The 16,337-nt window shown below is 41.4% G+C and overlaps 1 protein-coding gene across 1 annotated transcript in view; it reads left to right on the top strand.

Moving 5' to 3' along the window:
* The window catches only part of EME2 (essential meiotic structure-specific endonuclease subunit 2), a 471,218-nt gene that overhangs the window by 344,927 nt on the left and 109,954 nt on the right, over nt 1–16,337 (top strand). The window contains exons 6-7 of the mRNA XM_044089218.1: nt 3,047–3,162; nt 4,999–5,188. Coding sequence (XP_043945153.1) covers nt 3,047–3,162; nt 4,999–5,188 — 306 coding nt within the window. The remainder of the gene's footprint in view (nt 1–3,046; nt 3,163–4,998; nt 5,189–16,337) is intronic.

Genomic DNA, 16,337 nt, shown 5'->3' with positions numbered 1-16,337 from the left:
AATGTAGAACATTATTTCAGTACTTTTTTTTTTAAAGAAATGTTATTCCATGCCATTCCAATTCCCATCCTACATGTCAGCAACAAAAACAATTTTCTTATTCAGCATCAGAAAAAAGCATTCCACACATTTGCGACATTACTGTGCGGCAGATATCAAGGAAGGAGCTTCATGTGTTTGTGCCAGTCGAGGACAACACCATCATTTAAACTTATTTTTTAGCCCTAAAACTGCTTGTATTCTACCATTAGCACAATTCATTGCAATCAGGACAACACAAGATTAAAACTTTGTCAGCAAAAAGGTAAATGTTCTAATTGCCTCGAGTTTTTGGGGAAACTCGGAAACTCACCCATCCATCTGTCCAGTGGCAGTGATAACAGCACAGTATGCTGGAGGTTTATTTAAAAATATATATATATATTGAAATCACAGTTACTTGTGACATAGGCAAACTTACATTTATATAAAAGTTAACAAGACATATTAACAAGTTCACATTTACAAACAAGCCATATTAACAAGTTCACATTTACAAACAATATACATCACATATCTATATTATTCTATACAATATAATCTATCCAGCATTACATAATTTGTTCCAATTCCTGCCTTTTCCTAAACCTTGTCTTTAGTATGCTGTAGGTCGTGAGCTGAGGTCCTAAATGAGGCTATTAAACTTTTACTTCTATGATTCAAACAGTGCCTAAGCAGAGGGTTTTCTCTGTATCTGTGTGTGAGTAGTAGATGTGATTAATTTGGAGTAACAATAGCTTTTCAAGTCAGTCCCAGTCTTTGTTCTTTATTTTGATAACTTCAGAAGCTGTAAAAATGGAAGTACAAACTTGCTAAATGATATCCAAGCTGAGTGTTGAATGTTAACAAGCCAAAGTCAGGTGTGATACCCAATTGCCTAGACAGTCATCGCTCGCTGTAACAATGTTGAAGTAGTCTGGCATGTAACTCACCTTCTGAATCTGTGGTATTCTGTACAAATTTTATTCACACCCGCAGGCTGCAGCCATCTTGGCATTCCTGTTTATTTGATATTGCATTATTCTAGCCTAGTGCTGCCAAAATCATGTGTGATTGTTATTAAGTTGCCCTAAGTTGGAAATTATTTAATCATAATATTTGAAACATGAAAAGAGCCAGACCGGCATTAGCTGGTACATCTTGCTTGCAAATATTCTGCTGTCTGTGCACAGTGCAACACTTCAGGCTGTTGAGCGTTTTGTGCCATGGAAAGGAGGAATAACCAGTAATATGGAAAACCTACCTCTTCAGCAGGTGATTTGCTGTTGCCAAGTTCAGTCACCGTAGCCTTTGGGATGTGTGGATTCTGTTAAGTAGCATTTTATTGTTAACCTGTGTGAAACACTGACTACACTGCAGGGAAACTTAGTTACACTGTCTGAAAATGAGGGGAGTATGGTGAGAAACCTAAGATAGGGCAGTAGACTCAGACATGCAAAGCCGTACTTTTGTGCACAGTGAAGTAATGCATTTCTGAAGTAGCCTTCTATGAAAAATTATAGTTGCGAAAATTTAAGTTGAGCTGAAAAATTTATGATAGCTATAAGAGGATCACAAGTGGAAAGAAAGAAGCATCTGGCAGTCAGTGAGATGGGTACTTACCTGTTGGCACATTTGCAGCTTCTTGGGGTCTGTGTTGAAGAAAATATTCCCTTAAGTATGTCATCATCCCACACCTGAGATATGCTGTTATGTCAGTGAAGCATGTGACATAGTATCTAGACAGCTGGATAAGTATTCACAACTTCTGCCTATTGCTCTTTGGAAAAAAAACAGTAAGTTTTAAAGGTGGGTACCAGCAAGGTGTACACAACTGGCCATATGGCTCATTTGCTTTGTACATTCTGTGATTCACTCCTTAATCTATGCATGCGTTAAAAGTGTAAGATCTCGATCAACATCCACTCTTAGCCAGCAGGCAACACAGACTAATCTGAATTGCACCAAGCATACTTTTTGCCCATGGCCCTAAAATTTGAGGCCAGCCCTAACCAAATAACATCCACTCAGTAATTTAACACATTCAAATGTGGATTTAAGAATCCACCTTTTCAAACAAGCACATTGCAGATGCTACAGAATGCGTCAGTTATGTAAATTAATCTCCTTTTCTGTCAGTTCTACCCTAGTTCTACCACACATTTACTCGTCTTGGACTTCGCTCATCTATAAGTTCCTATCCACAGCTCTTTCCACTTTTCTTTTTCCTTCTGCTCCCCACTCTGTTCCTTCCTCACAGCAGCTACTTTTGCAAAAACACTTTACAAAGAACAAAGCAGTACTTGTAACTTTTTATACTGCTGCACTTGCCTTCAGTTCTTCTTACACACACACACACACACACACACTCACTCACTCACTCACTCACTCACTCACTCACTCACTCACTCACTCACTCACTCACTCACTCTCTCTGGGAAATTCCATAGAGTTTTTACAGTGTCTCCCAGGCTTAACATACTTTAGAGTCTATTTTACTTGATTTTATTGAGTATCTTACTAACATTTGATTTTCTGTCACTTGTCTTTGCTTGCTTGTTTCATATTAGCTATATTTGTTGTTTGATTTCACAACTTATGTATTGAGAATCAGTGAATGACTATTCCAGTTAACAAACATAAATAAAATAAATGCATCATTACCAGATAGTCATAAATGCCACTGGCTATAAAGGCAACCATTTGCTCATCCTGGTAGATATAAAAACTGCTCCTGTGTTGACTTTACTGAATATAAGGTGTGGTGTGCAAAAATGCATGTATTTGGTGCTTATTGATTAATTATCTGTGACTTCCTTCTTATACTTAATTAATGAATGAACTAATTATAATCTGTGAAATCAGTATGTATCAGCTTTAATCGGGCAGTTACCTTTGTGTCTAGGATATTTCTTTAAAGAGAAATGTTTTGTTTTCGCATGTGGCTAAATATGCTTACAAAACTAGAAAGTGCTATATAAAGCATGCCAAGAGTTTGTTTTGATGGTCATTTTTGTTCGTTCTTTAGGCACTTGTGGTCCTACAATTAAAGAACAACACAGGAGTTTTATTCCTGGACACGTGGCAGGAGCTCACTAAACATGTTGTCACCCTCACAAAGGCAATAGCAAAACGTCCGTTCAAGTGAGTCTAATATAGTTGTTGTAGAGAAAATTAATAGATTTATTTAACAACTGATTCTACACTGTCTATGCATTGCATGCATCCAAGTCTAATGTTCTCTGTTTTATTTTTTAAATTGGAGAACTATCTTGCTACTTACCAGCTTTCTGTCATAATCCATGGTACCTTTAGCTTCATTGTTTGTAATTTATAGCTCTTAACTGGCTTTTGATGAATCTGCTTAGATTTCTCAGTGGGGCAACCAGCACAGAGGTGAGCAAGCATCCCACCTTGACCCCAGGGTAAAGAAATACTTTCTTCAAATCTGACTTGTAGTGACCTAATTCCATTCCAGAACCACTGGCTTAGATAAGTGCTGAATATGTTCAGACAGCATCTTGTATTTAAATAACAGAGTATATTGTTGGCTGGCCTGGTGATATATGAGTGTAACATGCTGTTTTCTAAAAGTGGAGTTAATGAAGCCTAAGTCACCCAGCATTTGCCTTCCACTCTCATCTAGCTAGATGTGGACTTTATGAAAGTGACATTTTTCAGCAGTTTAATTGGCTAATAGATGTGCAGAAAAAGTCTTTAATACAGCACTAGAAGTCATTTCAGTCATGTTTACTTTTAACCATTTTCTTAAAGCAGTATGGCATTCTGGGAGTAATGAACCGAACATTGCTAATGCACAGCAATGGAGGTTACATGCACTTGTCCATTTGCCTCATGCTTTACACTGCACCTTTAACTGTTGAGTCATAATGTCTCTAATGCACATCTTTTCATGCCTGGTTATTTATATTTTGAAGTATGCAGGACATGAAATTTGGCCCGATGACCTTGTGTATCATGTTGTTGAATGTGAGAGAATATGTGGAGTGAATACCCTTGGGGAGTGAAGTTTTTGTTTCATCTAAATCTTGTAAAATGTCACTGTTGGAAAAGAATGCTGCACTCTAAAGAGCATAGGTCACTAGGATAATTGTGCTGATATCCTGTTTTCATGTCACTACAAATAAGGTTTTGTCCTCTATGCATTTCACTACCCTGTATGTTGGAGTACAGGAAGGCAGGGCATCATTGAGAAGAGACAAAGTACAGTACATATCAGTCTGCAGGAAATAATTCTTAGGCAAAATCAACAGATACGAAACAGAAAAGAATACCCTCCCAAGCGGTTGCATTAAAGGTTGGACTAGGAAAGAAAACAGATGAAAGATTTAATAGTATAAAAAATCTGCATTAATCCTTATTGAAAGCTGTTCGTGGAATTATGTGACTTTCTCATGAAAAGTCATAGCTATTTTTGAATTCAATAGCTTGGATAATACAGAGCCTATCAACACATTTAAGTTATACCAAACAAAATCAGAAATCATGTCAGACACACATACATGTTCAATATACCATGACTTCTTAGCACACATAGATGCTTTTTATCGAAGTTTAAAAGTGATGATAAGCCAGATGTTACCTATAGGTGTCAAAAGGAGCATCTAAAAGCAGGAAACATGAAGTGAAACACCCCTAAATCAATCTTGTTAAGAGCAAGTTCCATTTAAAAGAAAGCTCTGGCCTGACATGTTACAGAGAGAAAGAGAGAGAACTGCTTTCATGCACTTTTCAAGGTTTCAGCCTCTGCTGTAATGCAGCTACCTCATAGGCTGTATCACCCGCACCTGGGAGATTTAGCAGAACAATGGAACAAGCCAGCATATAGATCTTGAAGCCTGTCACTTCCAGTGATTTATTTTTTGACAGTATATGGGTTGACCGTTTCCATTGTTAGCAGCATAGTTTTGGGCCCATTTCCCACAGTACAATACTGATCTTTTATTACTCTGTCCTCAGACAGCAGTCAGAATGCACAGGATTCTCATTCTGCACTGAGGGTGCTTGGTCCAGTGGTATCCGAGTAGAGAAGGATGGTAAAGGACTCTGGCAGGTATGGAGAAGACAACTGCAGCAACTTAACCGGGTCAGCCTTCCAATGGCTACAGCTGTAGCAGGTGCTCATCCTTCACCACAGCTTTTACTACAGGTAAAGTGCTTCATGCCTTATTTGTGAATGTTGCTTCCTTTATTTGTTTACTTATTGTTCGGGACTAAATACAGCAGTAAAACTGCATCAGCAACAGATATCTAATGGAGTAACAACTGTGTCATTCCAGCATTGCTTTTCCAGTACTGTGCTTAATACAGAAAACTTTAAGCCTGTATTGCACGATGAACTGTGAAATAAGTGTGAACATTACTGATGTGATAAATGCAAATTAAGCAAAAAAAAAAAATGTTTCAAAAGAGGAGATTGCTGCACATTAGTTTCTCATCTATCATTTGGGTTGTAGTTTGCACAAAAAAGAATGTACTCATTGTTTTCAGGGTTTTTTTGTGTGTTTTCTTTCTGGTTTTGTATTCTTGTTTCTTCATACCTACCAACCCCATATCCTTATACAGTTTGTTTTCCTTTGCACTACATCTACCCCCCCCCCCCCAGCGACTTTGTTTATTTTTCCCAGTTTGAAGTAATGAAATACTTACAAATAATGCTTTGGAGTAAATCTTGCAAGGAGATTTCTAGAATTACGTGGTTAGATATTTATTTTAATTGTTTCTTTATTTTTGGTAACTATGTTAAGCACACTGGACAGATACCTTACCTGGCTTAGCTTTAACCTGAAAAGTTCAAAAGATTATATGTGGTTACATAGGTAATAAACGTAACATGCACTCCAGACTACAAACACAAGATATGCAGTTACTTTTCAGATAAATGACCCTCCTCCCACACTCAGAAACATAGACTATATGATCATAGTACCAAAGTTTAGCATTTTAACATAGTACCTGATTATAATACATCCCCAAAGCAGTCATCATTATGCATTGAAACAATGGCCATTTGTTCAAAATAAATGTTATTGGTACTGTAAGGTAAACAGATACTGTATGATGCAAACAGAACAACAGCTAAATGTAGGAGTTGTGTGTCCACTGAGAAAGGCAGGAAGGTAGGTGCAGTACTAACCTGGGATTTTAAGAGCACCTCCAAGGTTACTTGTTTAAGGTATGCAGTGCTCCTTTTCAGTCTTATTACTTACAGTCAGACTTTCCTTTGCATTTTCCAATGATGTTGCATGTTTTCAAACTGCTAACTTAAAAATCTGTGAAAGGAAATGCAGATAATTCCTGCTGAACAGGGTCACCATAATTTCCCGTAATATCATGTGAGGCACTTTGATTTATAAACTTACTTATCTAGATCTGATGGTGGACTGCTGGTTGGAGTCTACGTTCTGCATTACTGTTCCCATTATGCTGGCGTACTAGTTAAGTGGGCTGCAGGTCATCTGTGACATCTAGCTGCTTTCTCAGTTTTAGTCCATTACAGCATCGGACTTCAACAGATTCTTATTCTTTTCTTTTTTTTATACCAACTGAATAGTAAAAACTGAACAGAAAAACTGAAAGGAATGTGTCCCATGTTGTTGTTCTGAACCACTTAGCATGCAAGAAATTATCTGTAAGTGTGTTGTCCCAGTGTCCATATGGTCAATAACTTCTGAAAGAACCATGATATGATGCAAATGGTAAAGTATTGCAGAATAGGGGGAATCTCACAGAACAAGAAGAGGAGCGATTGCTGAGTGCTAAATAGAAAATAAAGGATTACCTCAGTAATATGCATGAGTTTAGAAAGATTGCTGTTAAGCAACTGTTTTTTTTTTTTGATAATTATGCCAGAGCACAAATAATTTTAGCATGACTCAGGCAATAGAAAGTAGAAAGGGTTGTCGCCAAGCTTAGGGAGCCTATAACAAGGAAGATAACGAGATCCTGTAGCGATGCTAAAAATATTTTGGAAATTTTATGAAAGTCTGTATGGAGCAGAGAATATGGAGATCAAGAAAAGGTACAAATGGAAATGTTTATGGAAGAATTAAATATGCCAAGGTTGGACGTAGATGAGGCTCAATTAATTATAGGATAGGAGGAGAAGAGATAAAAATGGTGATGTATAACCAATCAACAGAAAACCCCCCAGGAATAGATGGTATTCCTGTGGAAGTTTGGAAGCCAGACGGGAAAAACAGATAAACATCTGGAAGGTTTTGTTTAACAATATTTTAAGAAGAGGGAAAGTATCAACTTCCTAGAAGAAAGTGGTGGTAGCTGTAGTACCTAAAGATGGTAAAGATCCATCAGATCCAGCTTCATACAGGCCCACTTTAATACTAAACCATGATTACAAAGTGTTTATGTCTATAATGGCTAAAAGAATGTCAAAGGTGATGCCAAAATTGATAGATGTGGATCATTGTGGTTTTGTGGAGGGGAGGCAAACATTTGACAACATTAACAGAACAGTGATGATCTGGAGGGAAGCAGAATGTAAGAAAATACAGCTGTTGTTAGTGGATCTTGATGCAGAAAAAGCATTCAATAGAGTAAGTTGGGATTTTATGAGTAGAGAATTGGAAGAATTTGCATTCCCTGATAAAATAATAAGGTTGATTAGGAGGATATATGAGAGATCGGAGGCAAAAATTAAAGTGGGTGGGTTCCTCTGTGATAATTTTTGTTTGAGCAGACGAACCAAGAAGGGGTGTCCTCTTTACCCTTTATTTACACTATCCCCGGGGTTCATGAAGCTTGTGCCAGGCACAGGCGTAGCGTAGACGGTATAACGCCAAATATGGCCACTGAGCGATTCAGGTACGATCCAATTCCACGTGCACTACCAGCGTATGCCAGATCTGCGCAGCTCTCTGCATAGGTATGCAAATCACCCCATGTGCAGTACTGCAGCATGCAAATGAAGGTACATAGCGATTCATGAAGTGGCGTAGGCATAGCGTAAGCCTACAGAAATGTAAACCAAAAAAAAAATGGTTTACATTTTGACAAACAGAAGGACCAGACTCATGTATTACAAAGTTAACTTATGCCAATGGCTAAATATACAGCCAATGACATAAGAAAAGATGCACAACACATACAAAATAACATTTAATGTCATGGCCACAGTAATGCAAAGTACAATCGTAGGGCATGTGTGCGCAAACAGGAACACAAGGAAAATATGTACAAATGTCATAAAATAGCAATGTAACAGAAATCATGATTTCACCATAATAGTCAATGGTATGCATGCTATACCAAACCAAGCTGTAAGGGTTGCTAAGGGCCTGTGACAGTGTTTGGCGCGGTAACTATGAATTGGTAGTCAATGCCATGCAAATAATAGTGAATCGCAAACGTCCCGCCGGCCTAAGGATGTACCATACGGCGCAGCGCTACAACACCGAGGAGTGGTCTGGAGGAATACATGACATCAGCAGTGGGGTGTGCCACTGCAGCTGTAAGCACATTGAAGCAATGCAAATCCAGGCTGCCCATTGCTAAGCAAAGCCGCAGGACAGGGGTGTGGATGTAGGTATAGCTTTGCTTAGCTGAGAGCACACATGGTGCCCAAAAGCGCATGTGTACGTGGATGAAAATGTGCCCGAAACCCAGTAAGCGGATGCACGCGCCGCGCACCACAACCCAAAAAGGAAGTTTAGGGGAAGACAGTAAAGAAATGCCGCAGTAGGGTAATTGGAGTACAACTGAGCAATTAACACCTATTAACTCACAGTGGGCCATTGATGGCAGCTAACAAGGCTGCTAGCAGCAACCTGCAAAACAGGATAAGGGGAGGTGTCGGATTGCAAAGGAAATAGAACTGTAACCGCCGAGCAAAGCAAACCTGCAGTAGATCGGCAATAGAACACATTTTGCAAGACAATCCTGGTTCGGGAAAGTACAAAACAAGAAAGCAGGCTGCTGGATGCATGCCAGACAATGGGAGGGGAATCGTTAAGAAAAGTTGAGGCAAGGGCAAGAGGTAATCCACGGCAGCTAAATGTAATTCAACATCAAAGGCAGCCCAATAGCAATACCTGTGGTAAAACACAAGATACCCTGCAGCTCCGAATGTACACACACACCCTATGACATCATCAGTGTTCAAAGCACAATAGTATAAAGTGTGAAGGCACCTCACACACAGTTGTGTATTCCCAAACACTGCACCATCGGTGTAAACAGACGGGGAACTTTACAATGTACTTGTTGGGAGCTGCCATAGCTGTGATTCATCAGCATGTGTTGGAGACTGAAGGTGTTGTGGAGGATGATGCTGACAACCACCTCAGGCCCCGGAGGAGGAGAAGAGTGTTCAGATCAAGGGTAACCTACCACGGGCTACATGATCTGGAGATAGTAGAGCGTTACAGGGTGGACAGGGACATCATACAACAAATAGTTGAGCTGTACTGGCCACGCCTGAGATCCAGAAACAACAGAGGGGAACCCATCCCAGTGGACACAAAGGTATGTGTAAGCTTGAGAATACTAGCCACAGGTACCTTTCAAAGGCCAACTAGAGATATCATGGGGATCTCACAGGCATCAGCATCCAGGGTACTCCACCAGTTCCTGGATGCCATGTTACCACATGCCAGTGAGCATATATACTTCCCCCGAACTCAGGAGGAGTTGGCCAGCAATATGCGTCTCTTCCACCATGTGGCACACTACCCGGAGGTACTGGGTGCAATAGACTGCACGCACATACATATCAAGTCACCACCCAGTGAGCATGGTAGGCGCTACATAAACCGCAAGGGATACCACTCCATGAACTGCCAGGTCGTGTGCAATGCCCAGGGCATTATCATGGATGTGTGTGCTGGCAGCCCTGGAAGCTACCATGACTCCCACATCTGGCATGCCTCACAGCTGTATCAGGTATTTGTCAGGGGGAACATCCCATATGGCCACCTTGTAGGGGATGCTGGCTATGCACTGGAGCTGTGGATGATGACTCCCATCAGAAATGCACACACACCCATGCAAGAACGCCATAATGAGGCACATGCACAAACCAGAATCATCATAGAACGTGTGTTTGGGATGCTGAAATCATGGTTCCGTTGCTTAGACATATCTGGTGGAGCCTTGCAGTACTCTCCAGGCATGTGTGCCCACATCTCCATAGTATGTGCCATGCTACATAATATGATCCTGTGGAAACAGCTGTAGCAGGGACATAATGGTGAAGGCCCTCATAGCCCACCGCAATTGCCAAGGCCATCACAGGCACAGAGGGAGTCAGACCACGAACACCCTGTGCCAGCCCCAGTAGGCAGACGGAGGCATGCCCAATATGCCCATGCCTTGGCAAAGAGGGAATGTATAGCACATACACTGACAGTGTAGGCCCCTACGGATTGACACACTTCTCCACCTGCACACACAGTAAAACGGATGGCACACACACACAACCACCTGCAAATTGTAATGTATAGGTGGCCTACTATGTGAATCCTACATAGGCAGCCCTGAACTATTGCACACACAACAGCTATTGGAACAAGGAAAGTCAACACCTGAACAGTAAACAAAGCTAACAGCATATGTTGATACTGTATTTATAGGTTCCTAAGTACATCGGTAGATACATGCCCAATTGTCAGAGGCCATTCAGCAGCCTAGGCAAAATGTGTCTACTATCGCCACCCCATCAATTAACCAACTGTCCCTCTGTGGAGCAGAGCCAATTGCGGGATCCATGTGTGTAACCACTGTTCCCCACCTACTCTGCATGGATTCACCGGTGTGTTAATGAGGGCATACATATAATGTAATTAGGGATGTAATGCCAAAGCATGGGGAGTACCCATGACAGGTATCTGCCACCCCAGCATTCTCCAGTTATGGTTGTGTCAAGGTGTAGCACATTACAGTATGTGGCTCACTGTGACATAGATTCCCAATGCTGGAGCACATCCATTAAACATCACTTGGGCATACCATTAATTGGTATCATCCATATGTAAACTAACTGCGTTACACATTTGACTGAAGTATGGAGGAACAGCCGTAGTACAGTCCACATACAAAACACCATAACACTTGTACAAATCCCAGATGACCAAGTGGTAAAGCCACTGACTGCGTCGTGTATGTACCCGGTTCCACATCCTGCAAGGTCTGTTACATAATCCAGATGGCACGAATAATGGATGTTGGATGCAGGTCATTAGAGCACGTTTAAGCACATGTTAGTGGGTTTATGCGGCGGCAAGTGACTGTAAGCATCATTTAAACATGACTACACGGATATGTGCAAAACAGATCTAAGCTTTGCCGAATTCCGCCCAGATCACGGTCAAAGATGTCCAGAACAGGTGAAACCAGCATTATTCACACTTGTACTGATAGTGCCTGCTCTGAGAGGTAAAACGCCCACTGGCAGGAGTAGAACACGCAACCATGTACACAATCACCTACCACTAAGCTACCCGAGATGAACCAACGGCAGGTGTGTATTGTGACAGGTTAAATCAAGAAAGGGCGGAGTTCAGCAAACAGTATACACCGCCATGTACCCAACGAAAGGTCTGTAGACTCTCTCTCCCTCTCCCTGTCTATATATGCATACATATATATATATATATATATATATATATATATATATAAAAAAATATATATATATATATATATATATATATATATATATATAAAATAAGGATAGAAAGGGTGATGGAGAGATGTATGTCGATACATACGGATATACATATATCTGTGAATATATAGACAGGTTAATGACTTGTACACAACCATGGAGGTACAAATACATAGGATACTGCCAACTACCGAATGCTTTACATACCGACACGCTTAATCACGAGGCTTAAAGACCGAAAGACCACAGTACTGGAACACTAAAACCGCAAGTAATATTATCACGATGTTAAGGGACATTTAGTTATTGATGCTGGTGCTGCGGTCCAGGTAGGTACTGTGTTTGTGTGTTTCTGATTGCTGTAGTGTGTGTAAGTGCATGTTGAGAGTGCAGTGTGTGTTTCCGTGGGACTGTACTGTGTGTGTGTTTGCATTGTGTGTCTGTTCGTGCAAACTCGGAGGTAGATTATTACAGTAGTTGTGGTCATAGCCGGGCTTAGGCATACGGTTACCACCTGTCCCACTTTGAGAGTCCCTCTTTGGGCAGTTGTGTCCTGACAACAAATATTAAAAAAGGGCAAAAGTACCGAGATTGTAGGACATAATGATGTCCCATATATTATGTAATAGTTGCATTAAATAGTTATTTCTGTATCTAAAATACGTAAATTGTACAAGAAACATAATAAGCAACTAAAGTGCTACAAGAGTAAGGTTTTATTTAGGGCAAAAGTAAGTTCTCTCCTTTGTACTGACAGTGGGTATGTGTCGGCCTCTAAACCCCGATGTGTGCCCTGCAAATGTCCCACTATGGCCATTTGAAAAGGTGGCAACCCAAGCCAAAGAGGTTGAGCCACCAACACAACTGCAATGAGTGCAAATATCTGTGACAGAGAAGTACACGAGACAGCTTTCATATAGCAACATTTCATTACATATCAATGTATTTCGGAGGAATTGAAGGATCAACATCACCTGCATGCTATATAGGAACCAATTAACAATGGCTTAATGAATAAGCCTGCAATAACCATAGTATTAGTCTACTAAATGACAGGTCTTCAATTAGGGAAGGAGCCCCCACACACATATGGAATATCTATAAATGCAGTCCCCACAAACCTTTATCTGCTATGTACACCCACCTACATCTTTCCCCACACCCGAAACAATTGCAATACAGACTGTAATAACATCACAAACATCCACTCACTCAATGACATCTGCAGAAGTGTTAACATGCCTTGTGAGAGACACACTTGTAATGGCGCCATGTGAAATCGTTGCTGTTATACACTGGAACAGACGCCGATGTTACTGGTTTTGTTTGCAATAGTCTCGTATCAGACGGTTGAGATAACATCTACACTCACATGTAGAACTATATACTCTAGCCGTCACTCACAATCCATGGGGGGCATGAATTCAAAGTATCTGTGTCTCTCCATATAGCAGTTGCAATTCATCACAATAAAATACATCCAGACTGTCTCCTTCGAAGGTAGGGCAAAAGGACAACGCCCAAGTGGAGTATTCAATTATACCCCACTGTTGCCATGTAATTAGCCAATGGAGTAGCTGCACAGCTGATGTGCATGTAATAATTTACTCCGGAACACCAATTGGTAGCAGGATACCACATGTTACAGGTATCCACGTATAAAACGATGGCTTGCCATACATTCAAACCATATGCTCATACCATAGAACCGTTTAAAGAGGAAAGGAGTAACACAAATATTATCATAAACTCAGACCACTAAGAAGGTATGTAGAACACTCAGTATGTTAGTGTATGTAGTGCCTGTTCTGTATTAATGAAAGTGTACGCAATGCATACAGTGGGAAAAGGTATTATGTAGTGATGTCTTGTTGAGCATAGTAACGCTTGTAGAAATTGTGTACACTGCTGTGGGCCACAAGGTAAACACCTCATACACCACAATGGATGCTACATAAGGGCTTTAAACATAACAATTCCATTCCAGATTCTGTCGGTGGTAGGGTTTGTCCAACAAGTACGTGCCATAACAGGGGATAGTATATGTTGATATACTGTAACAGTAGGCATATGTATGGGTGTATAACGAGAATAACATGCCTAAGGTGGTCCTGCTGTGCAATTATGCTTTGCATTATGGGATATGGTTTCAAAAATGTGAAAAGTACAGTATTGTAGGTAGATATGTCAAATACTTTACATAGCATTACTGTTATGCAAACATAAGGTATGTCTATTGGAATGTACAATACACAATAACAGAATACATATGTCTTGTAGTCACCAGACAGTATAACAGCATGATAGCTAATTGAAATGGAAGAGCTACTCAATTATCCATGCACAAAGGACATGTAATAGCTTCATAGGTTCATAGTTAGGTACTATGCTGTCTGGCCAAGTCCATTTGTAAGCCCAAATACAGTGTTTTCACTGGCAGCACCTCCCTAGGTTAGTGTCCTGTGCCTGTGAACAGGACAGCCATTTGTTTCCTGCACCTGTGTACAGTATAGCCACTGCAGTGATCCCTGGCGTACATGTCTGTTCCCCATCCACCCATCGATGTATCTTATGAAGAGTGCTAGTGAGGGTCCCTGCCTGATGTACATAGGAATCATGATGTTCCAAAGCATGGTGAGTGTCTGTTTCAGGAATGTATCCCTCCAGCACGTGCTACTCATTGTTGCGTTTGGGCACATATCCCAGAGCATGTTGCTCTCAGTGGCTTTTGCTTATGCTGCTTATGTGGAGCGTATCCATCAATATTGTTGTGGACATGGGACTTGTATGTTCAGCAGAGGTCACCTCTGAGTATGCAAATAACTACAGTTGGGGTTTCAGTAGTTGTGCTGCATACGTCATCCTTGGTAGGTGAGTAATACTGTTGGTGTGTTAATGTTGTGGTATTTAAAGCCATTGCTGTTCCGTAAGGTACACCCCAAATGGAGTGTTGTACCCTTGAACGTGTTTCATAAGTCAGGAGTATAGAGGTACAATGGCAGCCTTTGTTCTGGCTACAAACCCATTACAGATTAGGGTGGCCATGTAGAAGGATATCCATGCCCCCTTGGCAATAAGGTTATCAAAGGAGTGAGTGCTATCTATGTGTGTACTAAGATCCCTTATAATGTCTTATGTATGTAGGGGACTACCACCTATGTGATAGTCACTGGGTGATTGTTGTAATCCAAAGGGGATGTCTATGCACCTTGTGGCATGCTGCTTGAGGCCATGTTACTGACACCAGGTATCCGTCACAGTGATACCCTTATGGAGGGTGTGTGTATTAGCCGGTGAATCAATCATGGCCCCTAGTTTGCAGTCATCTGGAAACCTATTCAGGGAAAGTCTTTCTGTGCGACTATACCTCAGGGAAGCATATAACAAACATGAGGGGCCAAATGATCGAGGACTGGGGTATGCCAATTGTAACTGATGTACAGTAGGAACTGCGGTATGCTACCCTCACTGCGTGTGTCCTGTCCATGAGCCACTTTGCATAACATCTCAAGACGTATGGGTCGCTGTGCAGGTGGATGTGTATATTGACAATACCAGAATGGTGAACGGTGTTGAAAGCCAATGAGAGGACAAGGTAGGCTGTGTGGACCTCCTTACCATCATCTACTACCTTGGTAACTGTCTCAAAGGACTCCACCATGTGTAGGAGCCATGGTGTGGCCCTAACAAATCCAACCTGGGTGGTATCAAAGGTTTGGAGGCCAACAATGACTCTATGAATGACTTCCATGATGATGATGTTCTTCGTGTTTCACTGTTGCAGTCATAACTGTAGGGTGCTCCTGCCGGCAGGCAGCCCGAGGTCGGCCAGAATCCCAAAGTCTGGGTCCGGCGTCGGCTGTACAAGCTAGTACCCTGACGTCAATGCGGCTCTGGTACATAGCCCTCAGCCGACGCCATCTTCTCCAGTCTTTCTTGCCGTGCGGTGGAAAGCAGCTCGCAAGTCATTGGTTGGCGATTTTCGAACAGCGTTTTTTTGTTGTTGTCGGTCCGAAGTTCTTACTTCTCAGAGCTAAGTACCCCATTGGGGAATCTTTTTCTTGTTCCTCCGATGTCAGAAAAAGTTAATAATTGTATAGCGATGTGAAACAAATACCTCATAAAGATTTCCACTCTTACTGTCTACCTTGCGTAGGCCCTGACCACAACGTTTCTTGTTGTCGGTTCTGTGCCAGGTTCAATTCTCGTACTATCAAGCGCAGGTACGACTGGGCTCTAAATTATTTTGGCAGGCGCTTCAATTATAGAATGTCGTCGGACACTACCGGAATTCAAAGAAGCGCAAAGACAAAGACAGGCCTCCGAGGTCCAAACAGGACTCGTTGCAGCTGGAGCCAGCGTCCAGTTCGGCTGTCGTCAGTGAGGCTTTTGCAGCCTGTCGTCCGCCACTTCTGAACCGATGGCGATACGGACTCCCATGGGAGCCATCAAGGCCTACTATTTTAACTGCTGCAGGACCTTCGGAAGTCGCCTCAGATGGGTCCGAACCGCTGGGTAGGTACTGGCTTCTGAGGGGGTTTTCAGGCCTACTCACATCACCATTTCAAAGGCAAAGACAAAGACTCCTGTTAAGTCTAAAGTTCCTGCTCAAGCTACTACTGAATCTACTCACAGGACACAGAAGCAATTATTAAAGATGGCTGAAGATTTGCTTACA

Source organism: Protopterus annectens, chromosome 12.part0 (genome assembly GCF_019279795.1).
Source record: "Protopterus annectens isolate FY-2018-M chromosome 12.part0, PAN1.0, whole genome shotgun sequence".
Lineage (NCBI taxonomy): Eukaryota > Metazoa > Chordata > Ceratodontiformes > Protopteridae > Protopterus > Protopterus annectens.
Note: the sequence above shows the minus strand (reverse complement) of the source record. Positions and strands in the feature narration are given on the sequence as shown.